This window comes from Neltuma alba, unplaced genomic scaffold (assembly GCF_004799145.2).
Source record: "Neltuma alba isolate B1F8T4 unplaced genomic scaffold, ASM479914v2 tig00012960_pilon, whole genome shotgun sequence".
Lineage (NCBI taxonomy): Eukaryota > Viridiplantae > Streptophyta > Magnoliopsida > Fabales > Fabaceae > Neltuma > Neltuma alba.
This window is the reverse complement of record NW_021637319.1, coordinates 1-27,738: the sequence shown is the minus strand read 5'-3', so window position 1 is coordinate 27,738 and position 27,738 is coordinate 1. Positions and strand designations below refer to the sequence as shown.

The window sequence follows — 27,738 nt, the reverse complement described above, 5'->3', positions numbered from 1 at the left end:
GTTATCCGCGTTAATTGATATTTTTATGGTTTGTGATAAAGAAAGCAATTTTGCAATAATTTTTTTTTGGGGTGCTTCATGTAAAACACCACAGATATTGACATTTGCGTAACATTAACATAGAAAGATGCGACTTAAATATATCTCAGTTTGTTACTATAGGTAAAGCTTTTGCACTAAATACCAATTGATTCTGTCTGGCTGAAATAATAAAGTACTCCTCCAACTTGACACTTTTTTTCATTTAATATAACTGGCTAACTCCGGAATAAAAATTGTTCAGTCAATAAGATTGACATTGCCTGGTGGGAGGAAAAAAAAAAAAAAACAGGCTTGATATTACATCTCAGTCAAAGAACAAGATCTTGTCATGTGATGTATAAGATTTTATTTGGAAAATAAGAAGAAAGAGAGCAGGAGATTTGTTTAGATGGATCCTTTTTTTTTTTTTCCGGAGGGCAGAGCAGCCATTTTAGGGATGAAATCATGCAAAGTTATGTGCTTATAGAAGCAGAAGGCGAAGAGGTGTCCAACAACTGTGGTTTACTTTTCTTTCTAAAATTGTTATCCTCACTTTCTCAGTAACAGCGACCAAGTTGTCAAAGCCTTTCTCGTCTTTCCGCTAATATATATGCAGCCTAGTGAATATATTCAAGTCCAATTTCGGAGCACAAAATGGGACATTCCAAAAGTTTGTTTTTAGAGAAGTGCAGACTGTTATTTCACATATTTTAGAAACCATAAAAAAAGTTTATTAGATTTAAAAAGAGCCACCATCATGAACATCTGTCTGTCTGTGTTTGTTTGTGTTGGCAATGGAATTAATGGAGCTACATGCGGGATCGAATAATAATAATAAAAAAGGAATAAGATGGGCGATTTTCAAATGAAACCAGATAATCCGAGCTCAGAGGCTAGCTGTCATCCATGCATTTGTTCCACTAGACTCCTGAATCTTCACACGGACGTAGATAGATGTCGGCCATGATGTTACTTTGATTAACACCTTGTTTTTATGCCACTTTATCTTTCATCCTCCATAATTTCATTCCCATTTAAATTCTTTAATTCCACGTCAAGCCATATATTCAATCAAGCAAGCAACTATTTTTCCTTATTCACGTTCTTCACATCTCTAAATACTCCATAAAACTTCACACCCACAAGTGAAGTCATCTATGATTGTGTTATCTCTGAATCTTTCTCTCTACGGCTCTCCCTCGCCTCCTCTTTACTACTTTTGCTTGAAAAAGATATTATTTTTTTTGAGACGTCGGTTTAAATTTCAACGTTGCCATTGGGGAAGAGTTTGAACCTAACCAACCTGATGCCGTTAAAAAAAAAATTGTAATAAGAATGTTCGTTGGCGGGTACTAATTATTCGGAGTAGCTTGTTGTAGGGGCAAAAGACAAAGCAGCAAGTTCTAACGCGGTCTATGATATCTTGCGGCTAATCAGAAAGGGAAGGGAAAAAAAAATTAACTGCATAATGCTAGGATGGATTTTGGTTTGAACGTACGTATTGATTATTCTCAGTATATTTGCACCACTGTAAGAAAATAAACGACTTGTAATAGCAATTCTGTTCTCCACGCCTATGGTATTCTTCTCTAGGGCCAAAAATTCAAGTTTGAACAGACTCAGATCCTTCCCTGTCACTGTTTCTTGGTTCTTACTTCTTCCCACACCAGAAACCGAAAATCTCTACCCAACCGCTCCTCCTCCACCTCTCAGGCTCAGCCTCTCATCACCATCTTCCTGGTGCTTTTATTCTTCCATTTTTAAATGAAATGGCGGAGCACCAAAGACTCCCCCAAGAACAGGGGTTTCTATCTTAAGATGAAGCTCCTCCATAAACATACCAGACCTCCTCCAGAAAAAAGCTGCTTCTTCAGATATTACAAATGGTTTCTCTGGCTCTCCTTATCTCTCTATTTCTTCTCTTCCTGTTTCATCACCAATAATAATCCCCCCACCGACTCTGACTCTACCCACAAATCTCAATCCACCCTTCTGTCTAGCCCTCTTATCGAATCCATCAACATCACAGCTCTAAACCCGTCAGGTACTTTATCGATCCCTTGATTTGAAACCATGATTTTTCGTTACTTCTCACACTTGTTTTGATAGTTTATCCGCTCTGTTTTGTATCCTTCTATGTTTGCAGCGGTTCTAAAAGATTTGAAGATATTCGTGTACGATTTGCCTCCGAGATACAACTCCGACTGGCTCTCAAACAAGAGGTGCAGCAATCATTTGTTTGCGTCCGAGGTAGCCATTCACAGAGCGTTGTTGACGAGCGAGGTTCGGACATTGACCCCTACGAAGCTGACTTCTTCTTCGTTCCCGTCTACGTGTCATGCAACTTCAGCACCGTTAATGGGTTCCCGGCGATTGGGCACGCGCGCTCCCTCATCTCCTCCGCCATCCAACTCATCTCCTCTCAATACCCCTTCTGGAACAGGACCCAAGGATCGGACCACGTCTTTTGTCGCTTCCCACGACTTCGGCCTTGTTTCCACACCTTGGTGCGTTAAGCATAGTGAATGAATGGCGCAAAAACTTGTTATCAACGTTTCAGGCGTTAAAATTTTGTTTGTTTTGTTCTTTGTTTGTTTTTGGTTATGAAGGAGGACGTCGCAATTGCAGACGGGGTACCAGAGTTCTTGAAGTGGTCGATCATTTTGCAGACCTTTGGTGTTGAGTACAAGCACCCATGTCAGGACGTTGATAATGTAGTGATTCCCCCGTACGTGTCGCGCCCAGAGTCTGAGGAATACGTTGGAGAAAGAACCGGGGAACCGGCGGCGAGACATTTGGGTGTTTCTTCAGGGGCAAAATGGAGCTCCATCCTAGAATGTCAGCGGACGATATTACAGCAAGTAATAAATTAATTCCATCTCCTCAAGTTTTTGACAAGTTTTTAATCCGTCTAAGGCAGCTATTTGTTTGTCGTTGTCGGATTATCTCGGGTTCATTTTATCGTCGATTTACCTATCACCCTCGCATCGTTATTCGTTGACTTTAACATCACGTCATACTCTGTTGTTGCTTTGTGAAGAAAGTGCGGACGGAGATATGGCGGAAATTAACGGTGATCGGAGGTTTTACCTGCAGAGGCAAAGGTTCGAGGGTTATCAGCTGGAAATCGCTCGTTCGGTTTTCTGTCTGTGCCGCTGGGATGGGCGCCGTGGAGTCGAGGCTGGTGGAATCGGTGGCGCTGGGGTGCGTGCCGGTGATAATAGCGGACGGCATCCGGTTTGCCGTTCCCGAGGGCGGTGAAAGGGGGGGATGGGAGATATCGGTGAGGGTGGCGGCGAAGGATGTGGGGAAGTTGGGAAGGATCCTGGAGGAGGTGGCGGCGACGAACCTGAGCAGCATACAGAGGAATCTGTGGGAGGCAGGGAGGAGGAAGGCCTTACTTTTAAACGATGAGGTGGAAGAAGGAGACGCCACGTGGCAAGTGCTGGAGGCATTGAGTCAGAAGCTGCACAAGAGTTACAGGAGAGTTAAAAACCAGGGGGGGTGCTGACACGTGAGGGGTCGGAATTAGGAAGACAAATGAAAATGATGGAACGAACGCGCGAATCATGAGGGGACGGGGGAATTCGGAAATATTAGAGTAAGAGGGCGGTGCCAGCCTGGATATGCGAGCCGTCTCTGCAGTTTAAGCCCACGGCTGAATAGTGGTTGATGAAGCAATAAGGAATTAAAATATCCAATGAATAGAATAATGGAAGACAGGTGGGATTTGAATGGGATGGAGGGAGGGTATGGAATATGGTAGTTAGCTGGCGGTGGGACCCACAGTAGTAGATTACTATAACCTACGCCGGGTTGGTTTTTCATACCTTCGGGCCATGTTCATGGCGACGGGGATGGGCTTCTCATGACGTGGCCGGCAGTCATTGGATAACGGTTCGCCCAACTGGACTACTTTTAGAATCCTCAATATGAGTCCAAACATTTCGATGTTTCCTCTCGCAAATCCATTTCTCTGTAAATACCAAAGGACCACAGCATTCTCTTCTTCTTTTTTTCTTCACTATATTACTAATAATAATAGTAATAAAGTCAAACTCTGAGATGCTATTATAATTGTTGGATTAAATAAATTATTGAAGTAAGTTATTTATATATCCCTCCGGTTCTAAATATTCCTCCAATCTTTAATATAAGACCCATTTAACTAATTTGATTAGATTAAAGAGGTTAGGTAAGTTAGTTAATTATAAGAAATGTGACACGTTTTTCTTAAAATACCATAATCATCTTTCTTAATACTCCTCCGGTCCTTATTATAAGACCCAATTTGACTTTTTATTTGGTCCTAATTATAAGACCCAATCCATTTTATCTCTTATATTTATACATTTTTTTCAAAGATAATCCTTCTAATAATGATAGTTTTAGCCAATATACTTAATTAGCAAGGATTTTTAGGAATAACAACACTTATTTATTATAAATAATCAACTAACTTACTTCCTTAATCTCCTCAAATAAGTCAATTGGGTCTTATAATTAGGACTGGAGGAGGAGTACCATTCTTTCTCTTCTATTGATTATTATTGAAGAAGTATCTATAGGGGTAATTTAGAGAAAATTAATAAATATGAGAAATAAGTCTTATATTTAGAACTAAAACTAACTCAACAATTAGGTTTTATATTAAGGACTGAAAGAGTATAAGACCTATTTTATAGTGTAATTATATTACAAAATAGATTTTATATTTAAAAATAGTTAATATTCCAGTTGTATTTGGAAAGATGGGAGAATGAATGATGAGGGAAGGGGGATGGTGTCAGGGTGCCAGGAGTGAAAATGGGAGGGGAACGTGTGTCAGAAGCCAAGAGAATAAGAGAAAGGTGGTGGGCAGAATTATGCCTACGAAAGCCTCCAACAGGATAATACGCCTCCCTCATTCTTAATTTTTTTTTTTTTGACCAGCACTCCCTCATTCTTAATTACAAGTTTATGTTAGGTTTAAGTTAATTTTAAAATTTTAAAATATTAATTAAAATGAAAATTCTCAAGTAATTCATTTTTGTAAACAAATTCCAAAAGTTGTATTTCAAAGAGTGATGGCGCAAATATGAATGCCAAAAACGACTAAGGCACGCAACTGTAATAATTTGGAGGCATTTTTTGGTTTGTGATTGGACTGCTGAGCCTAACTAAACTAAACTATGAGGCAGAAGAGTGATGGGTTTAACCCTCATGGGCCGAGCGGTCCAGCATTCTCACTTCTTTTATTCTTGGCCCAATGTTTGTTTGACCCTGCCCTACCAGGACCGAAGCTAATGCTCCCTTCTCACTATACTCTCAAATCAAATGTAAAATTAACCACACAGAACATGAATCTCAGGAATATCATTAGTGGTCTCCCCTATATAAACAAATAACTTATGTGTTTTGTTCTGCTTATTTCATTTTCAAACTCTTGTTTTTCACATTTCTCTCATGAACTCTCTAATCTTTCATCACTTTCAGGTTTAATAAATTAATCTAATCTTTTATCATTTTCCTATATAATATGAATGAGTTTTTTCTTTATTTTTATTCAACATTATTCATATACTTGTTAGGCAGTAAGGCAATAAATTAAATTCTTTCTTAGTTTTGCTTTTGAGAAGACTAAGTTGTCTAGTATGAGTGTGTATGTTATTGTTAAGCTCGTAATTACATTACATACAATGAAGTCGTGGTCCATTTACTAACGAGCAATATTTAACTATTTTTATGATATTACTGATTGAGCAATAACTATTTTGGTAGACCATCTTAAGTTACCAACAAAAATTCCTTCTATCCAACCGGACAACCTAACACATTTAAATAAGTTCATTTCAATGGGAATACTACCAAAAGCATTATTCCAACTCAACATTACACAACACATACAAATACATCACAACTTTGTGGGGTGGCTTGGATACTTAACTGCTCTCACAATTGCACTCTAGGGATCGAGTCGGACATCTTAAAAACCACCCCCCACAAGATAACTCTAGAAAATAAGGAGGAGGCCTACTTGTTTTTTCAATAGATACATCTACACTTTGCTTGATTCTTGAATCTTACATCCTTGAACGTCTGGGCTTTTGGCTTAAAAGACAAATTAACTGGTAAAAGAGAGACATGAATCCAAAGCCTAGCACGCAGGAGTGAGGGTGTGGTCTCTCTTGGAGTCATGGCAATAGTTATAAACCAAGTAGTTGTTATGGACCCACTGCATGGCCTTAAGCTGCTGAGGGCTAAGACTGGCATGGCCAGAGGGCAAGACAGAGGGTGGTCGGCATGACGTTGGGGCTTCAGCGATGCAACCCTCAAGTTTGAACATTTTGTACTGACCAATGAAGGGTTGGTGTAACATCCTGAGTTTTATCGGGTTTTAATAGCCTCTTTTGGGTTGATTTTGAGGATAGATTAGTGATTTAATCTTGATCTTGGTGTTTGGGTTGGATTTGAGGTTTGTTGGAGGAATAGGTGAACGCACCGGGAGTTTCAGAGGGGAGTGTCTTCTCGGGAAGGTTTGGCCGCGGTGAAGTTGTTCAGGTGAGCGAGGCTTCCCTTTCGGGAAGGTTTCGCCGCGGCGAAGTTCTTCTGGGCGAGCGAGAGTTTCCTCTCGGGAAGCTTTCGCCGCGGCGAAGTCGGGTTTTCAGGCGAGTAATCCCTCTCGGGATTAGTTCGCCGCGGCGAAAGGTCGCGATTCTATATAGTCGCGGGAGGGTTCAGCGTGCGAAAATAAGAAAATCTGAAGGAGGAGAGAGGAGCTCTGCTAGGGTTTCAAACTTTTGGCTTGGAGGGGACATTTCTAAGGATCCATTACCTCAAGTAAGTGATTTTAACCTCTAATCTATCTTCTTGATTGGAATTTATAAGGAATTATGGTGAAACCTTAGGATTTTTTAGGTTGTGATGGAACTGAGGTTTTTGACCGATTGTTTTGAGTTTAATTGATTGCATTGGGTTAGTTTAAGTATTTAATCGGTGTAGTTTCCTTGGATTTAAAGAATCTTGAATTTTTGGAGCTAGGGTTTATGGAATTGGATGATTTGGGATTGAGAATGATAATGTAGAGATTGATTTTGAGTTTTGTGAATTGGGTTATGTTAAGGAGGGTTAAATTGGATGTTTAATCGGTTTAGAATTGTTGTGGGAACCTTAATTGCTCAAATGGGATGTTTGGGTGTAGAATTCCATAGTGGGTCCTTGAGGTTGTGAATCTTAATTGATGTTTGGAAAGGAATTAAGGTGTTAATGGATTGGTATGACCTTGGAGTGTTGCCTTGATAGCTATACCCTTTGAGTTGGGTAGAGTTTTGATGGGAGATAGGAATTTTGTGTCCCCAAGTGTTGTTTTGGCCACATTATTAGTTTGAAAGCTAATATATGATGGTTGTGTGTTTGTGTGCTTGTGTAGACCAGTTGTGAGTCTTGGTGGTGCACGGGGCCACATCGTTGGTTTGTTATTCCTTGCTCAGGCGAGAGGTAACCACTTTCCAATCCTTAGTACTTGCTTCTGTGGTATTGTGAGTAGATTTATGTTTTGTGCTCTAAGTAGTAATTATGTTCAAACTGTATGTTGTGTATAAAAAGGAAAATTGTCTTGTGGGACTTCGACTAGTGATGAATGAATTTTTGGAATTGTGAAAGATATGCCACTGAATGAGGTTAATTGTGAAATGATTATTACTCTTTGATTATGATTTGAGCATGATGCATGATTTGGGATTTGGTGAGAGTTTGATAGTTACTACCACGTGGTAAGGCCTCCATTAATGCATGATGGTTGGCTTAGTACGTCCCCCATAGTGAGGGATAGGCCTTTTGGCTCCCTACGTCCCCCAGAGTGAGGGATAGGCCTTTTATGGCTCCTTATGTCCTCCATAGTGAGGGATAGGCCGGCTTCGGCTCTTGAAAATCCCCCAAAGTGAGGGATTTGGTTAGTGGGATTGTATCATTGCACTGGCATAACTTTTTGTGGCTATCTTGTTATCTTGGTATTTGTGAACTGCCCCACTTGACACCTCACGAGCACCTATTTAGTAGTACCTAGTATTAGAAAGGTTGGTTACTGGGACTTTGTCTCACCCCGTGGTTTACAATGTTTTCAGGTGAAGGTTCCGGGCGTGGGCCATCAGGAAGAGACGCAGAGGCTTGAGCTTGGTTAGCTTTAGGCCTCTAGCATTTGTATATGTATGACTAGTATATATTGCCAAATTTAGGACTGCTTTTTTTATTATATATAATTGATTACCCGGCCTTGATGTAAACTGGAGAGATTGTATCTCCTTATTTTGGTTAGCCGGAGGCCATTGCTAGTGTTTGATGAACTCTGGATTATATGGTTGAAAACTATTTAGATGGGCTGATTTTGATGTATGTGTTACCCGGGCCGGAGGCTCGGAGGCCCAGTAGTTGTGAATGGATTATTTTAGTTGCATGCAACGTCTTACGGGTTGACCCGAACTTGAAAGTCAATTTCTAAAATATGAAAATTTCCTTCTACTATAGTAGCTCGTTTAACAGCTCTCCTTTTCTACCATAGTAGAGGTTTTATGATGAGTTAAAATGTCTTGAGGTAGAGGGTTTTTACAGTTGGTGCCTATAATATGCTTTGTATCTTCCATCCTCTGCAGCCCAAGATAACGCATCCTATATGGATCTGTACACATACATTGGTCTTGTAGGATATGTTGCCTTGCTCTTCCTAGGGTACCTCCTTATCGGCACATCATCCACCAGGAATCTGCATATATTTTGGAACAAACTCGTAGTGAGCACGTAGTAGCCATCTTCCAGACCACATTAGGAAAGAAAAAGCTCCCTAGTAATCTTTCCATAAATTTGATATGAATTATTTATCTCACTAGTCACCCATTTTAGTACAAAATGTCTTACAAAGTCAATCAGATTTCTGAAAGACCCAGGGGACCACACTTTTCATGTCCAGGAGTGAGCAAACTAAGACCACAAAGTAGTTCAACATGCATTGAACCAAGCCATAGTTAACATAAACATTAATGTGATATAATTTGATGTGTTTAAATTCATGAAGCTAGGAGTGTGTTAGTGCATGGAAATACTTACATTATTTCACTGGCTTTCCATAAAACAGCATAGTTGTGAAAATCATATGTCGAGTCGAACCAAAGATGGAACTTTATCTCTCTGCCTATAAGATTTCTATCTCCTCTACCTCTAATGTATACATTTGTCTGCAAGACATATGGCTTATCTGGCATAGTACCCAAGAACTCAATGTCAATTTCATCATGGTCTCCTCGGTGGTCTTGATTGTTTGAAAGCTAAAAATCCCAAATGACAGAACAATAGGGTGAAGAACTGCTTAGAAAAAAAATCTCTTCTCAAATTTTAAGTATAGCCACGGGATCATAATTCTCACATATAATGATATGATGACTCCTGCAGTGTAACTAGGTTGAAGCTTAATTGCAACACCAAAGTATTCTAATTGATATGAGTGCAACGACTTGAATCCACTCCCAACGTTAAGTGATGTCAAAGTGTGTGCAAGAAAAAAGTGAATTTGGGAGGTCATGTAAGAAAAATGTGCTCACCTAAAGAGGAGTCAAGCTAGATTGTTAACAAGCCATGTTCTACTTTATGATGCTGAGCTCCCCATAGGTTTCTAAAGCCTTAATCAAAGCTCATAGGACTTATTTTGGAACTCGGGAAGTAGACAGGTGAAGATGGATGCTAAGCAATGCTTGAAGCAACCATGAGAGAAAATACAAGAACGGAAAACATAGAAGCCATAGGAAAGAAGAGAGTGATCAAAATGCGAGTGCGGAAGAGGGTTAGAGAATAGTTGGTGTCGAAAGATGAAGGTTACTAAATTAGATATATATATATATATATATATAAAAGGATTTTGTGGCCCCAGAGTAGCAATAAGGTGATAACGAAGTAGAAAGGAGAGCCATACATGAGGACAAAAGTTTATCACATCTGTGATAAATAATAAAGCGAATGGTTCAATATGAGGTGTGGGCTTTTTTCCCCCTCCATCATTCCACTTGAGATAGAACTTCCTTTCAAGTGAATATGCATACAAACTTGAAGAGGAAAATGGTTACTTGAAACTTCTGACCATGTCAAGGAAAGGGCAAGGGATAAATTTAGATACTTATGGTTCAGAGTGCCTAGCCCAATCTTCCTAATTATCATAGGACACTTGACTAAGGTTTGTATTTAATAGAAAAAAGTGGGGAGCTGAAGCATCTCCATATTTTCTTTGGGAGTTGTGATGATAAAGGATAAGCTCTCATTGAATGCAATAATATTCTTACGTTACTTCCTCACGATTTTGTTCAAATCCTTCTTCTGCATTGTTAGTTTGGGAGGTTCACTCTCCAGCAACTTGACCCAACTGACACTTAGGATTAATATTATATTGCTGGGCCTTTTCTTTTCCCAATGGGGTTAGTGATTGAATGCTGGCTCTAAAGTTAGTTTGGGAGGTTCTATATTCGATCATGTGCCATAGTTGAGGGTTAGAATGAGTATTAATGGGCTTCAACATTCCCAGGGCAATTAATGATCGAGGCAAATTGAGTAGTTAGATAAGAACTTAAAACCACCTAAACCTAACCCAACTTAATTTGCTCCTTTGAATATTTTGTGACTCCGAAAATCAATTTGAAGCAACTCAACTTATTATATTAACGACAATTTAGTTTATCCTTTTGAGATCATTAAGCAGTGTGGGCATCTAATTTTGGGCCCCATGATGAGGGTAGAGTATCCAGACAAATACGATCAATTAACAAAGACAAATATTTGAAATTTTGCTCTAGTAGCTAATAATAATTAATATCAATGAAATTAAGAAACAAATATGAAAGAAAAGCACATAGGAATCAGAGTTAAAATTGAACAAGAACAGAGGATGCAAGAATGGTAACAGAAAATTGGAGGATGATAAAGTTAAGTTCGATTTACATGATAAGAAACCTTGTGATATGTTGAGCGCCTTTTTCCCTATGGTTTTGTACAAATAGACCAATCCTCTGCACCCTAAGAACAGCTAGGTTAGTATTAAGCTAATCACATTTCTCCCACCAAGCTCTTAGCTTTATCAAACCTAGCAATCTTGCTGGTCGTCATAATCATCATCTTTTCTGGCCGTCTAAATTAGGCTGAGGCTTTATGACGTGTAAGAGAAGACAAAGGTAATGATCTTTTCTATTAAAATTTTCTTGTTTTGTTTATTATGAATGCATATGGGCAAGAACGAGACAACTGAATCATAAATGCTGCATTTTCAAGTTGTGGAATAATTATCCGATATTCAGTTGGGGGGCTTCAGAGAAAGCATGACAAGAATGAAGAATAAGGAGCCTGCATAGCATAGCAAATACATAACCCTGAATTCATAAATAAAAGATGTGTGTCTGCATGTGTTTTTATTGGTGTTATTATTATGTGGAATGGTCCGACACAACTCAATGTTGCAGACACATTGTGGAGACCACATTCTGTGCATATGGGCCAACCACTACATGAAGATGTAATCTTTAGCGATAATGTACAAGACAGGATTTGATCCCACACACATTATCCTTTGCCCTATATTATGAGGTTACGCATTTTTCCTTTCGACTTCTAGAATTACTGTACTTCAAAAGGTCAAAAAGCTCGTAAGAAACTAAAATCATTAACAAATCATGGTGCAAATTTTGCTCTTGTGACTTACAGTTTTAGTGGACACCATCTGAAGACACAGAAGAAGAAAAGAAGCAGATAAAGTGTTCATAGCTCGTCGAATGTGTTAGGAAAGAAAGCGTGAAGCAACCTGATCACAGGGTTGTGGCTGCAGAGGAGGTATTCTTTGCCTCCACTTTAGAGTTAAAATGATGATTTGTGGAATATACTGTATTAATGTTCTGATCGTTCTTATAATTTGGAAGAGTCGATCAAGGGAAAGAGATGTTGAAGGGAGACAAGGGCCTGACCGGATCATAGATTTTGTTTAAAATGCATCAGCCTCTGCCTTGTGGTTTACAAGAAAAGAGACAGCGAACGGGGACTGATCGAATTAGTTATTATGACTGATGAGGCTGGGGCCTAGAATTAGAAAACAATTCTAGTCTTGGTGGATCTTGGGATCCAGCAAGAGATGACGATGAGGAAGAATTGAACTAAAGAAGCCATTCTGGGGCAAAATGTGAATAAAAGTCCAAGTGAAAAAAAAAAATTCAGAGTGCGGGAAAGAAAAAGGAAAGAAATAATGAAAATTAGGAAATAAAAACAACTACAATAGAATTTAAAAAAAACTGCACTGAGCTCAATGCTGAGCGCATTGTTTATACAGCTTATGAACAATAAATTATAAAGCAAATGTGTATTGTTTATAATTTATAAATTATAAATAGTGCAGTGTATGAACATTTATGAACATGCATAAACACATGGATACATAGATAGATTTTTCTTCTGGCCATTAAGAGTTTTTTTTTTGGCATGCTATGCATTTTTTATGATACAGGAAGCCGGTCCAACTTAAAAGCCCAATATGTGATCCGTATTTTCAACAACATGGCTCAACTATTATACAAGCCCACAATCGACTCTGCAATATGAAGTGAATGCATTAAGAATCACTGTTCCGTTAATATTTAATTATTGAGTTGATCTTAATTTTAAATATAAAATTTATTTTTTATATTTATCAATTTTTTAAATTATTTTTATTAATATTTTCTTAATCATAATCAAGTAAGAAAGGGAGAGAGGATATTAAAAAAATGATTATGGTGTTTTAGGAAAAACATATTATATTTTTTGTAATTAATTAACTCACTTAACTTTTTTAATTTAATCAAATTAGTTAACTAAGTTTTATATTATGAATGGAAGAATGTTACAATTTCCAAATATAGTCGTGGAATATAATATATATATATATATATATATATATATATTGGCGAACTGCAGGGGTAGGTAAAACTCGGTTCATTTTCATTTCAATCAAAACTTGCGTGTACATTCCCAACATGCCCTATGAATGTCTCCTTCTATATCAATGAATTTGAATTCGAATACAACGAACCAAATATTCTAATATGGAATCCAGAAGATTCACTGCACCAGTGTTTCAATTCATTTAATTGAAATTAAAACTGAAAATCACACGCTTACAGATTAACAGCATTTGTACTTGAACTCAAAAAGTTAAAAACATAAAAACGGAAGATTCATTAGCATTAACGGTTTAGTCTCATTTATGTAATAAATATCGACGATTTCTCACACAATGCCATGAAATGAGTCGAAAGGTAAATCATCACAAGTGAACACGTAAAAGTCATTATCTTAAAATAAATAGGGAAAAGGCGTTGGGAGCACTATAAATTGACAGCCAATAACGTAGCTTTCACAAGGCGAAACCATGGAAGTTGCATCAAGCTTCCCCCAAATCCATCTGTCATTTCTGTTTCTGGTCTTCGCTATTTCACCAATCTCATCTGCGACATGTCCTTCCACCAATAAGCTTCCCTTATCTATTCCTCAACGACAAGCACAGAAGCTTATTAGAAACCTTAACCTCTGCCCAAAACATTCCACCAACATCGTATCGGCTGACACGCTGTTTGTTCCCCAAGGGGATAGGGTCGTTGAGACGAAGCTTATATTCCCTAAACTTGTTGCTCCTGGGCCTTCTGTTCAAGACTTCGGTCACCATGCTGGCTATTATTCGCTTCCTAATTCCAAAGCTGCAAGGTAAACATTCTTTTCATGTGCTTTAAAATTTGGCTTTTGTTCTCTTCTCTGCCCTGATAAGAGTCATCATATTAATTAAAGGCTTGTGACACTTGCAGGATGTTCTACTTATTCTTTGAATCTCGGAACAGCAGGAACGACCCAGTTGTGATATGGTTGACTGGAGGACCGGGTTGCAGCAGTCAGCTGGCTTTGTTTTATGAGAATGGTCCTTTTCATATTACGCAAAACTTAACTCTTTCGTGGAATGACTATGGTTGGGACAAGGTGTGTGTACATATATATATATATATATATATATATATATATATAGCTGTTCTGTTGAATCATCTGTTTCATATGATAGATATGATGTTTAGCTTTCACCCCTTATCAGTACATGCGTTGAATAATTGTGCAGGTATCAAATATTATATTTGTAGACCAACCCGTTGGGACAGGGTTCAGCTACTCTTCTGACCAAAGTGACATTCCCCATGATGAAGAGGGTGTTAGCAATGCCTTGTTTGACTTTTTGCAGGTATATATCGTGACTCTCCCAGACCAACTCAAAAAAAGAAAAAAGTAGAGAACTTTTCGAATCATACGTAAATATATATGACAGGCATTCTTTAAGGAGCACCCTCAATTTAGGAAGAACGACTTTTATATTGCTGGAGAATCATACGCGGGACACTATATTCCGGTTCTTGCTTCCCGGGTGCAGAAAGCAAACAAGGCAAACGAAGGAATTCATATAAACTTAAGGTCTCACACTGTACAATACACTTGTGACGTAATTCTTTCATTTATGATTTCATCAATAAACTTAGTTTAATATGATGAACAGGGAATCGCTATTGGGAATGGACTGACCAATCCTGCAATTCAGTACCCAGCATATACGGACTTCGCATTGGAGAATGGCTTGATCCAAAAAGATGATTACGACAGGATCAATCAGTTAATCCCTTCATGCTCGCAGTCAATACAAGCTTGTGGTACTTGTTGCCCCTCCCCTGTCTTTACCTTTACACTCTCACCTCACCTCACTTATTAATTTGGGCAAATCATTCTCTCTACCACGAAAGAGAATTCATAATTGTGTAATTTTACAAGAGAGAAGATTGGTTATCGGGGAGACAGGAGGGGTCAATTTAGTTTGTCACTGAATTTTCAGGGAGGGAAGGTGGAGATGCTTGCTTGTCTTCTTACACGGATTGCCAAGCAATATTCGGGCAGATATTAAGTGTGACAGGCAACAATATTAATGTAAGAAACTACACTATACTATGCTGTCTAAGCTGTTAATTTATGAGAAATATAACAGTGGATGCGGGAAAACTGCAGTATTATGACATAAGGAAGGAATGTGAAGGAGAACTGTGCTACGACTTCTCAGGCGTAGAGAGATTGTTAAACGAGAGGGAAGTGAAGGAAGCGCTTGGTGTGAATGAAGAGTTGGAGTTTGTGTCATGCAGCAGTGAAGTGTATGATTCGATGGCGCAGGACTGGATGAGGAATCTGGCAGTGGGGATCCCTGCTCTTCTGGAGGATGGTATTAAGGTGCTTGTGTATGCTGGCGAACAGGATCTCATCTGCAATTGGCTTGGTACTTCATCATCTTCAATTAATCATCATGCATGTGAATCTGCTTTTTAATTAACTAATGAACTTGCATGTAGGGAATTGGAGATGGGTTCACGCGATGAAGTGGTCGGGTCAGAAACAGTTCGGGGCGTCTCCTAACGTGACGTTCCTGGTTGATGGCAAACAGGCAGGAACACTAAAAACCCACGAACCCCTCACTTTCCTCAAGGTTCGTTCCTGTTGAGTTGTTTGTTTAATTTGTTAATTTGATGATTATATTGGGGTTACGAATGGAGCAAGTGGTAATTTAGTTGAGTTTTATAAAGGTGACTGAGGCTGGGCATATGGTCCCTATGGATCAACCCAAAGCTGCGCTGGAGATGCTCACCCGCTGGATGCAAGCCAAATTATCCTCCACATCAAAACCAATCTAAGATTCCCGAAACGATTTACATCTGCGTTTAATGATTAGTTATCACTGAAGCTTTTTGGTTAATTTCCTTTTTATTAAGTCACTCTTTCAATATATGTGCTTCTTTTTCTACAGAATCTACGTGGCTAAATTTTCCCCCTAATTTATATTCATATTTTTCAGTAATAAATTATTAAAATAAACATGTGGGTAGAGCACGATGATACATATTGAGTCGATAGCCAAATAGCTAAAAGAACAAAAAAGAAAAAGAGTTTGTGAAAAAATACACCGATACGAGACTATTCTGTATGTATCAATTATTTGTGATGTGAATGAGATGAATCGAATATTTGCCAACATGTTCTCACGTAAGACTTAATCCTGTCTGGCCTGAAGCCATCCATATATTTTGATGCGCATTAAAATTTAAAGCGCTTTGTATATAGCTTGAAATTGACAATTTCGATGTATTGTATTTGTACGACGTAAAAGATAGTATTGTATAATGAGTGAAATTTCAAATGAGAATCAAGTTTCTTCTACAGATTCTCATTGTATGTAATTATTATTTTAAAAAAAATACTTGGGGGAGACATCTCCAATTAAAACAAAAGGGCGTGCATGCCAAAAATATAAGAGGCAAAAGGGTGCCGGCCTACTTGGACCAAAATCTTACTGGTCCAACCTAATAACCAATTATAAGCAAACCCCAATGAAATTTAATCAAGCCCGTTTGTGCCCCAAAAAAAACAATTGTCAGGCCAGTTTAAAATTTTTGGTTCAGAATAATAAATATATTAGTGTGAAATTCGTCGTAAAAAAAAATGATTTGGATCCTCTAAATTGAGTCCCAGCTAAGGGGTATTAATAATTTGACTGTGATCTGATGATATTAAAGAAGTATAAATTTCTTATAAAATTATAGAGAAGTCTTTAAAAAATAATTTAATAACTTTTTCCTCAACATAATCAAATCACAATTTAAAGATTAGTATATTTCAATTGAGGCTTAGTGGAAAGCATTCAGACTCCCAAAAAAAAATATTAGTTTATTCACTGGAGCATCTAAGATGCGAAGTGGAGGAGTTGCATTTTAGAATACCCGAAGCAAGGAAATGGGAAGCGGCAGCTGAAATGCAAGAGAGATACTCCACATTAACATAATGCTAGCTGGGAAACCATGAAGCATATTTGTCAACAACTAGTTGCCCATTATAAGAAAAGAAGCAGCCAAGATGCTTGTAGACATTTGCAGTGAAATTTCTTCTAACAGCGATTTTGTTTACAGAAAAGAAACAAGTTACAATTAAATATATTAGTTAAATAAACCGTAATTTTGAGATTCTCTTTATATATAGTGCATGAATTGGTATCAACGTTTATTATATATAAATATGAGACTTGTTCTAATGAAGTTAATCCATCAGAGTCAAAATGTCAACTGTTTAACTAAAAGACAAAGTAATTGAAAGCATAGAAAAAATGACAATAAATGTCGACAATATTCAGTTAAAAAATTTGTTATAAAAATTAATTGCCTGTAATAATGGTCATTGTTGATCTATACTTCTGAATTTATGGATTCAGTTAACAGCTTCATACTCACATTAATTGGCACCTGCTGGAGCATTACTATAAATTGTTAGCAGCAACGCCATGGGACTTGACATTCAGAAGCTAGAGCAATGGCATCATCATCAGGCCTCCTTCAAATCTCTCTATCTTTTCTCTTGTTCGTCTTCCTTTCACCTGTCTCATCTGCCTCCAACAATGACCTTCCCTTGCCTTCAGGATCCCAGTACCTTCAACAAGAAGCAGAAAAGCTTATCAGAGAGCTTAACCTTTCCCCAAACATTATAATAAACACTCTGTATCCCATGACTCTCTCTTAGTCCCGGCGGGCAAGATCGTTGAGAAGAAGTTTAGATTCCCCAACATTGATGCTGCTGCTGGGCCTTCTGTTCGAGACTTCGGTCACCATGCTGGCTATTATGGACTTCCACATTCTCATGGTGAAAAGTAATCCTTTTAATATACTCTTCTTTTTAATCGGTTTGTTTGATATATGACTATGATCAAGTAACTAAAAATAAATTCGGAAGCCATGCATGATTAATCTTATGATCTTGATCGTGTCATTTGAAGGATGTTCTACTTATTCTTCGAATCCCGGAACAGTAAGAAGGACCCTGTTGTGGTATGGCTAACTGGAGGACCAGGTTGCGGCAGCGAACTGGCTTTGTTTTATGAGAATGGTCCTTTCCATATCACACAAGACTTGTCTCTTGTGTGGAATGACTATGGCTGGGACAAGGTATGCACGCAACGTAGAGTAATATATTTTTTCTTAGCTTCTTGTTTGCTGAGTGATCAGTTGAGACGTGTTCATTCATCATTTTAATCTGTAGGTATCCAACATTCTGTTCGTAGACCAACCAATCGGGACAGGTTTTAGCCATGCTTCGGATGAAAATGACATTCGCCATGACGAAGAAGGGATTAGCAATGACTTGCTTGACTTCTTGCAGGTAATTAACGACATCAAATTCAAGCTAATTAACCTCTGTGTGTTTATCAATTAATGAACTGAAACAGACCAAGCTGTAGAATAATCATGGCTGCAGGCATTTTTTATGGAGCACCCTCAATTTGTTCAGAATGACTTCTATGTTACTGGAGAATCGTACGCGGGGCATTATATTCCGGCCGTTGCTTCTCGGATTCATCAAGCAAACAAAGCAAAAGAAGGAATTCATATAAACCTCCAGGTCTCATACGCTAGGCACTGGCTATTTATTAATCTACTTGTTTCATGTTATTGGAATATACATAGTATTAGCATTGATTAATTAATTGCTTGAAGATGGCAAAAAACAAAAATAATTAATTGGTGGAACATGCAGGGTTTTGCCATTGGGAATGGGGATACCAATCCCGAAATGCAATTTGCAGCTTATACGGACTTTGCGTTGGAGAATAATATAATTAACGGTGACGATTATAACCGTATCACCAAGATGCTCGCCCCATGTTTGCAATTAATACAAGATTGCGGTACTATCACTTGCCCTCGATCTTCCATTTAATTCTCTCTTCTACTCCCTCCGTTCCTTATTATAAGAGACGAATAACCGAATTACGTTGATAAAAAAAACAGTTAAAATTAGTTAAGAACAATTAATGTGTAAAAAGTATAATTTTTTTTTCAAAAATGCCCTCATTAATAAGGAGAGAGAGCATAAGAGATAACAATGGTAAATTTTTAAAAGAAAGAGAAATGGGAAGGAGAGAGAATGTGAGTTGGAAACAATAAATATGGATAAAATAGAAAATCAACAAAAAAAGTAGAGACAACTTTTAAGTGTCTCTTATATATAGGAACATGCCATAAGCATCAAATGTCTCTTATAATAAGGAACGGAGGGAGTACTTTATTTCCAAAACTCAAAAAGTCAAAACATCTTTGAATTCTGTCTCTACTTTCAATTATATTCACAGTTATCATGCATAATATATACAACCCAGGCTATATAAATTAAAGCCTATTTTCAAGTCAAAACAACTTGAAGTTTACTCATCTTTTATCACAATAAATTATAATAAACCATGCCCAACTCATTTAAACTCTTCAAAGAAGAAAGAATAATTTACCTACTCATTTATTGAGACATCTCTAACTTTTTATTTAATTGATAGGTAAAAAAGGTGGAGATGTTTGCGAATCCGCTTACTATAATTGCAATGAAAACATATATGGCGAAATCCTAGCAATAGCTGGCAATATTAATGTAAGAGACTTCTTGAGAATGGGAGGGATGTGTGTGTGTGTGTGTAATTTTGAGTTTACGATAAATCCTATTAATTATATACGCATGCTTAATTGTACTGCAGTTCTATGACATAAGAAAGAGATGTGATGAGGGGCCTATGTGCTATGATTTTTCAAGCATGGAGCAATTCCTAAACGAGAAAGAAGTGAAGGATGCTTTAGGTGTTGGAGACTTGAAATTTGTTTCATGCAGTGTGGCAGTTTATGCTGCCTTGAGGTATGACTGGATGAGAAACCTGGAACCGGGCATTCCTGCTCTTCTTGAAGATGGTATTAGAATGCTTGTCTATGCCGGAGACAAGGATCTTATTTGCAATTGGCTTGGTAATTAATTAAGCCTTTGAAAGCCTACGTGCTGTCCTTATCAGCAAGTAAAAAACCTTAAAGAAGTCTGTCATGATTTAAGGCAACCTTAATTAATTGTATTCTGTCCCGTGTTTGATTTGGCACTCTGCAGGAAACGCAAGGTGGGTTGATGCGATGGAGTGGTCAGGTCAGGAAGCATTTTTGGCTTCCCCAAATGTGTCCTTCGTGGTTGATGGTAAAGAGGCAGGCAGGTTGCAGAGCCATGGACCTCTGAGTCTTCTTAAGGTTTGGGTTATATATGAAATTCATATATTGCAATCACTCTTAGTTTAATCTGATGCATGTTTGTGAACGAACATGTTCTGATGAGGTTTGTGAATGAACTAATGCAGATCCATGAGGCTGGGCACATGGTCCCTATGGATCAACCCAAGGTTGCATTAGAGATGTTGACGAGGTGGATGCAAGGAAAATTAACCATCACATGAAAGAGGAATAAATGCATAGTTAAACTCATTTCTGTACAGAAGACATGAATGGAAAGTTGGAGCAAATTAATGTTAAAAGCCCACGTTCATTATTTGCGGTGGGAATAAGAAGACTCACAGTGTTTTCCAACCACTTTCATTACCACTCAGGCCACGTTCACACGCCATTTCATCTCTCTCAAATCTTGATTTAAGCCCGCGTGAATTGTTATGGTGTGCATTGAAAGTTAAAACACTTTGTACATTATAATAAAAATTTGAATGCCTTGTGTATTGATACGATATAAAACATATTGGACGACGAAGTTTAGAATTAGAATGAAGTCACACATTCATAAAATCGTTATCAAACTACTTGACGTGGTGTATTTCTTTTCCAAATTCTCCTCTAAAGTGTACACACACAATTAAAAAAAAAAGTATAATTTGAGGAGTGAGAAAGTTTGAATTAAAGATTGAGTGGCTCTATTTTAAAAAAAAAAAAAGGCCCAAGAGGCACATTCCAAAATATGAGGCAGCCAGAGGCAAAAGGATGATCGGCCCAAGGTATTATTGGGCCAAACCCAATTATTAAGTAAGCCCAATGAAATTTAATCGGGTACGTTAACGTTTTTTTTTCCCGGCTCAAAACATTAAAATAATACTGTGATTTACCCATTTTAATTGTTGCCTGTAGGAGATTTTAATGCTACTTGCCCAATATGGGCGAAGAGGTCGTTTTCTCCCACCAAAAAAAAAAGAAAAGAAAAGACATTGCTTTGAAAATATTTTTAACAGTGATCTTCATTTTGTTTTTTTAAGCATTGTTAACTTCTTTTTCTTTGTACAAGACTTTACATACTTCTAAAAATATTAATCACTCATTTTTCTTAAGTAACCTAGACAGACAAGAGAAGAGTACACGAATTTAATAAATTTTACCGAGAAGAGGAGTAATTTTGAAAAATGACTGAAAATATGGACACGTGCATTTAATGAGAGTAGTTAATTTTAACAGATTTTTTAAGTCAATGTAAAATTGTTAAACATGTCCTTTAAAAAAAAAGAATAGAGAGAGTATTACAGTAGTCAAAGACATTAAATTTCGGATTTTCTTTATAAATATACATGCATGAATTTCAGATTCTCTTGTTACAAAGAAGTTAATGCATCAAAGTCAAATCTTACTAATTTGACAAAAAGACAAGATAATTGAAAGCAAAAGGCAAGTCAGTTTAAAATATGATTATCACTTGCCCCTTTGAATTACTCCTCTTATCCTAATATAAGGCAATTCAAGCATATTTCATACAAACTAAGAAAAATCTTAAAATGCATTAACTCTCTATTAAAATATAACAAATTTTTAACTTTATTCATATTTAATATATGCACATTTCAAAAGAGATAATTATCTACACTATAATAAATGAAGGACAAAATAGTATATTCATGCTGAAAATTTAATGAAGTGACTTATAAACAAGACAAAAAAAAAACTTCTCTCTCTGACTAGAGGAGGTATTATAAGTTATTTGTAACTTTTTCACATATCAAAAAATACATTAAATTAATAATTTTATCCTTATTAATTTTTTTTATAGTTACAAATTATTTCCACATGTCTTGTTTTAATCTCATTCCCAAAAAAAAAAGTAAAGGTAAAATTAGAAAACTATCATTAAATACCCTACAAATTAAATGACTAAATAAACAAAAAACTTCTTTATTGAAGTGACTTAAATAATACTATCTCTTGTGCTAATTATAAAATCTCATCTGTACATTATAAATAAAATCTTATAATTAGGATAAGAGGTAGTAAGAAAGACTAGTGATGAATAGCAATTATGGTTTTTAATTTATGCTTCTGAATTTACGAATTCAGTTAGCAGCATTAATTGGGACCTGCAGGAGGAATACTATAAATTAGCATCGACACAATGGGACTAGACAGCAATGGCGGCATCAGTATCATCAGGCCTCCCCCGAATCTCTCTATCTTTTCTCTTGTTCGTCTTCCTCTCATCCTTCTCCTCCGTGGCCAGCAATGACCTTCCCTTGTCTTCAAGGTCCCAGTACCTTCAACATGAAGCAGAGAAGCTGATCAGAGAGCTCAACCTTTCCCCGAAACATTACAAATGCTCTGTATCCATGACTCTCTCTCAGTCCCTCCGGGCAAGATCGTTGAGAAGAAGTTCAGATTCCCCTACCTTGATGCTGCTGGGGGCCCTTCTGTTGAAGACTTGGTCACCATGCTGGCTATTATGGACTTCCACATGCCCATGGTGAAAGGTAAATAATCCTTATTGTAATATACTCTCATTACCTGGTTTGTACCTGTTAGATTAATTATGATGAAGTCAGAAATTAATTTCAAAGGCCTTGATGGACCGTGTCGTTAACTTGCAGGATGTTCTACTTATTCTTCGAATCCCGTAACAGTAAGAAGGACCCTGTTGTGATATGGTTAACTGGGGGCCCAGGCTGTGGCAGTGAACTGGCTTTGTTTTATGAGAACGGTCCTTTTCATATTACAAAGGACTTGTCTCTTGAATGGAATGACTATGGCTGGGACAAGGTACGACGTGCGTAAAATGCAGATTCTTGTTTTGCTGAGTGATCAGCCAAGACATGTTCCCTCATCATTTTAATTTGTAGGTATCAAATATTATATATGTGGACCAACCAATCGGGACAGGTTTTAGCCATGCTTCTAATGAGAGTGACATTCCCCATAACGAAGAAACCGTTAGCAATGACTTGTTTGACTTCTTACAGGTATATATATTAATAAACAGCGTCGATCCAAGCCAATCTGTGTCTGTATATATTAGCTGATTGGTAGTAGACTAAGTTTTAGAATAGTCATATGTATGTCAGGCATTTTTCAAGGAGCACTCTCAGTTTGTTGAGAATGACTTCTATATTACCGGAGAATCGTACGCGGGACATTATATTCCGGCCATTGCTTCTCGGATTCATCAAGCAAACAAGGCAAAAAGAAGGAATTCATATAACCTTAAGGTCTCACATGCACTAACTATATCTATTAATCATCTTGTTTCATGTTGCTGGTATATATATTATAGCATTGATTAATTAATTGGTTGAACATGCAGGGATTTGCTATTGGGAATGGGCATACCAATCCTGAAATTCAATACGCAGCTTACACGGACTTTTCATTAGAGAACGGTTTGATTAATCGTGACGATTATAACCGTATCAACACGATGCTCCCTCCATGTTTGCACTCAATACAGGAATGCGGTAGTATTTATACTTGCCCTCACCAGTTTAATCTTATCTTCTTTCTCTAATCATTCTTGAACTTTTCAATCCTGTTTTTAAACGAGGTATTTTAAAAATTATAATAATTCTAAAGATCTCTTTAGCTCTACAAAAGACAAAAATATAAGCTAAAGCCAAAACAAGTTAAATTTCAGTTTTTATCACAACAAATGATCCAACTCATTTAAACTTCTCAGTTAACAAAAAAAGAAATAAATTATTTATTTATTATGGGATACATCTAACTTTTTGTTAAAATTTGATAGGCAAAAAAGGTGGAGATGCTTGCGAGACTGCTTTCTATGAATGTAATCAAGACATATTCGAACAAATATTGGTCGCTGCTGGGAATGTTAATGTAAGAGACTGCTTGAGAATGCAGAGTGATTCATGTGTATTTAATTTGAGGTTACTATATATAAATCTTGTAATAATACAAGATAGGATGGTGCTTAATTTTGCAGTGCAGTACTATGACATAAGAAAGAAATGCGACAAGGGGCCTTCGTGCTATGATTTTTCAAGCATGGAGACATTCCTAAACAAGAAAGAAGTGAGGGAAGCTTTAGGTGTTGGAGACTCGAAATATGTTTCGTGTAGTGATGTTGTATACGCTGCTATGAGGAATGATTGGATGAGAAACCTAGAAGTGGGTATTCCAGCTCTTCTTGAAGATGGTATTAGAATGCTAGTGTATGCCGGAGAAAAGGATCTTATTTGCAACTGGCTTGGTAAGCCGTTGAAATCCTAAGTGCTTTTCCTATATATTAACAAAATAATGGTAATTAAAAATGACTCTTTGTTTCCAGGCAACCTCATATTATATTCCATCCTGTGTGTGGCATTATGCAGGAAATGCGAGATGGGTTGATGCGATGGAGTGGTCAGGTCAGAAGGCATTTTTGGCATCTCCAAATGTGTCCTTCGTGGTCGATGGTAAAGAGGCAGGAATATTGCAAAGCCATGAACCTCTGAGTTTCCTTAAGGTTTTGTGTTATATATTATGTGTAGTTTTTGTGCATAATACAATTGCGATGCGTTCGTTCCTAGCCTGAGGTTTGTGAATGGACTGACAGATTCATGAGGCTGGGCACTTGGTTCCTATGGATCAACCCAAGCCTGCACTGGAGATGCTGACGAGGTGGATGCAAGGAAAATGAACCATCAAAGAAACTGGAGGAACAACGCCTAGCTAAAATCAGTTTTGCACATTACATATATATGTGTATAAAAATTAGTGCAAAGGGAATAAATATTTTAATTACTGCATGCCAATGTGAATTTATTATTTCTCATTGATAAATCGGGGGGGAATTTCTCCGTTTGTGTGTGTGGGTTTTTTTTTTTGGGTTGGGAGGGGTGGTGTTGTGGCGCAGTCAAGCAGCTAAAATGAAACCCAGATGTTGGGGAACCACGGTGAGGCCGAACAAAATGGGCTGAAGAGCGATGGCCTCAAAATGGGTAGGTATGCTGGAGAAGAGGACCTTAGTAAGCTATTTAAGCCCAAAAAGCTATCCAAACAAAAAAGGCTTCTTCTTCTTCTTGTTTGTTTTTTTTTCGCCAGCCATAAAATTATGACCCAACATTTTATTTGATATCCAGCGGGCAACTCAAGGGGTAGTGTGTTGAATAGGACTTGTGGTGACTTGGAACTTAAAAATTAAAAAATTAAAAATTATTAAAGTATTAAAAATAATACAAACCATTTTAAATTAATCCTTAAGTAAAACATACAAATTAAACATTAAGCGATTAAATTAAAATAAATAAGTTGGTTGTTTGTTTTTTTTTTTTTTTGGGGGAGGGGGTGGTGATAAACCCCAATTTTTATAAGCTGATTTTTGAATGGTCTGAAAACGTGTTTTGGGAAGAGGTTCGGATCACTTTGAAAATTAGGTGCGGATAACAAAGCAGGGCAGTTTGCTTCGGAAAGCCGTTGGACAACCAAGCGCCAGTTCCAGTTAATTCAGCCGTTGCTTTCCCTATCGCTTCTTTTCTTTCTTCCATTCTGTTCTTCTCACAATCAAAACACCAAGGCAACAAAAGAAAAGCAGATATAGGAGCATAAAGGATTTCATTAGGGTCTTTATTCTGATCGATTCCCATCCTTTATCCTCATAAAGTAAAATCGTTCATTGTCTTTGACGCCTTTCATCCGAAACATCAATTTCTTGCCGTGAGTAGGTTTCAATACCCTTACTTCCTCCCTTCAAAACACCACAAAATCCTCTTTCTATTGTTTCTCAGTGCCGTTCGTTTCTTGGGTTTCTCCGAACTCTCCCACTTTACATGAACTGGGGAGTATGAAAGGGGAGGGCATGGCGAAGAGATCAATAGGAAGTTTAATGCGGAAGAAGCTGTCTGATATTACGAATTCGCAGCCCCAGCCTCAACTTCCCAATATTGAAGAAAATTTGCCTGAGAATCTCCCCGCCAACAAGGATTGCATCGAGCAATTGCTAAGGTACAATTTTTTTTTTTGGCTGGCGCTCTCAGTTTCCATGCGATGCCAGTCTTCTTTTGTTCATTTTTTAATCCCCATGAATTTCCGATGCAGGAAAGAGTGACGCTGTTGCAACTCCTTGCGGAAAGAAAGTATCCTTTGATCATTTCTTCTTTAGATTTTGTTTTTCCCTTGTAATAATTTGCGGACAAAATAATAGGTTAACATCTTTGGGATCTGGGTAAACACGTATAGTTGGATGCAAACTCAATTTATCATACTTCCTCAGTTGGTGTCAAAATTGGGGAGAAATCAGTTTTTCTTTAATGAATATTTCAACAGTAAAATTATCGAATTGACTGGATCTGAGCTGCAGAGACTGCGAACTAATATTCAGAAACTCCAGCTACAGAATTGGAATCTTGCTCAGTCAAACACCATATGCTAGCGGTTAGTCTAAATTGCAATGCGAATCTAATGTAACTATACATGAATTATAAGTTGACAGTTATATTGACCAAGCCTAACTGATTTTGCAGGAGCTTAATTTAGGAAGGGAAAGGGTGAGTCAATGTCTCCAACCTTCCCGAAACATATGAGCTATTGATGGACAACTTCGACTTAAATTGCCTGTCTGACTAATTCTTTTTGGCAATCCTCATTTCAGATTAAAGCACTGCAGCATGACATTGTATGTAGAGCTGCCTTGCTGAAAGGAATGAACTTTGGAGTGGAGGTATGCGTGTTCTTCACTCTCTATCACAGTCAATTTGATATATGGCAGCATGCAGTCAGCATGACTTGATAGAAATAGTTGTTGGGGGTGATAGTTAAAGCCTTCCGGACATGTATTTAAATAGTTCTATCCAGTGAGGCGGTATCACCATTTTTCTAAATCAAAAATCAAAATGTATTTAATTTGATGCTGTCTGTCTTTGGGGAGATGTTATGCAGAAATTCATATCATGACATAGATGCACGTGTCGTGATGAATGATTAAGTTCATTCTAGTTGTAATAATTGATTAAGTCTGGAAAAGGATCGGAAAATTTTCCTGCATTCATTCTAAATGTTAATTTTGCAGGGTAAAGTGGAAGCGAGGGATGAAGATAATATACCATTGTCTCAGGTGCCTACACTAAAACCCTCAGACGTTCGTTTCCCAAATTAGAACTAGCATCGATGACTGTTATTTCACGTGTTTGTTTACATACTACTTATGTTGATTGACTAAAGGAAGTGGAGGAAAAAACAGCACGGCCATCGCCTAGAGCTAGCAATGAAGGGAAAAACAGCAGCCGAAACAGAAGACGAAACACGAGGAGATGATGTAATTCTTGGACTACTATTCTTCCTCTGAAAACTTCTTACATATTGTTTGTTGTAAATTTGTTTATCTGTGATATGGAAATGGCATGCAGCCACTGGTTCTTCTTCTACTACTTCTACGAGGGATGCATGCAAAAAGAAGTCCGAAGACAAAAGGTTGGTTCACATTTCAATGTCACCAACAGTTTTCTTCATCTCTCTCGACAGCATTTCAGTTTACGAAGTCCTCTCTTCTCTTGTCTTGTGCTTCAGGCCAAGTTCGCGAAGGCATTCTGCCAAAGTCACAACACATGAAACGCGAAAGCCATTGGAGGATTTGTTCGAGATAGAA

At 37.6% G+C, this 27,738-nt stretch overlaps 1 protein-coding gene and 4 pseudogenes across 1 annotated transcript; 4 read left to right on the top strand and 1 right to left on the bottom strand.

The window, feature by feature from the left end:
* Positions 1–1,505: 1,505 nt before the first annotated feature.
* Positions 1,506–3,988, top strand: LOC114732998 (probable glucuronoxylan glucuronosyltransferase IRX7; annotated as a pseudogene).
* Positions 3,989–6,157: 2,169 nt separating this feature from the next.
* On the bottom strand, positions 6,158–9,789 carry LOC114732995 (xyloglucan endotransglucosylase/hydrolase protein 31-like; annotated as a pseudogene).
* Positions 9,790–13,423: 3,634 nt separating this feature from the next.
* Positions 13,424–15,758, top strand: LOC114732993 (serine carboxypeptidase-like). Its single transcript, XM_028920413.1, has 9 exons — positions 13,424–13,755; positions 13,854–14,022; positions 14,156–14,275; positions 14,360–14,512; positions 14,585–14,735; positions 14,915–15,006; positions 15,085–15,346; positions 15,420–15,553; positions 15,651–15,758. Exons 1-9 carry the CDS (start codon positions 13,424–13,426, stop codon positions 15,756–15,758), a joined length of 1,521 nt encoding a protein of 506 aa, XP_028776246.1.
* A 1,666-nt stretch (positions 15,759–17,424) lies between these two features.
* LOC114732994 (serine carboxypeptidase-like) lies at positions 17,425–20,362 on the top strand (annotated as a pseudogene).
* A 1,938-nt stretch (positions 20,363–22,300) lies between these two features.
* On the top strand, positions 22,301–24,795 carry LOC114732999 (serine carboxypeptidase-like; annotated as a pseudogene).
* Positions 24,796–27,738: the final 2,943 nt, after the last annotated feature.

Excerpts from the sequence above, each read along its gene's own strand:
- LOC114732993 (XM_028920413.1), top strand. The coding sequence starts at position 13,424 with ATGGAAGTTGCATCAAGCTTCCCCCAAATCCATCTGTCATTTCTGTTT. Across the intron at positions 14,276-14,359 it reads CCTTGTTTGACTTTTTGCAG|GCATTCTTTAAGGAGCACCC; the intron begins GTATATATCGTG and ends TATATATGACAG. Across the intron at positions 15,007-15,084 it reads TGACAGGCAACAATATTAAT|TATTATGACATAAGGAAGGA; the intron begins GTAAGAAACTAC and ends GGAAAACTGCAG.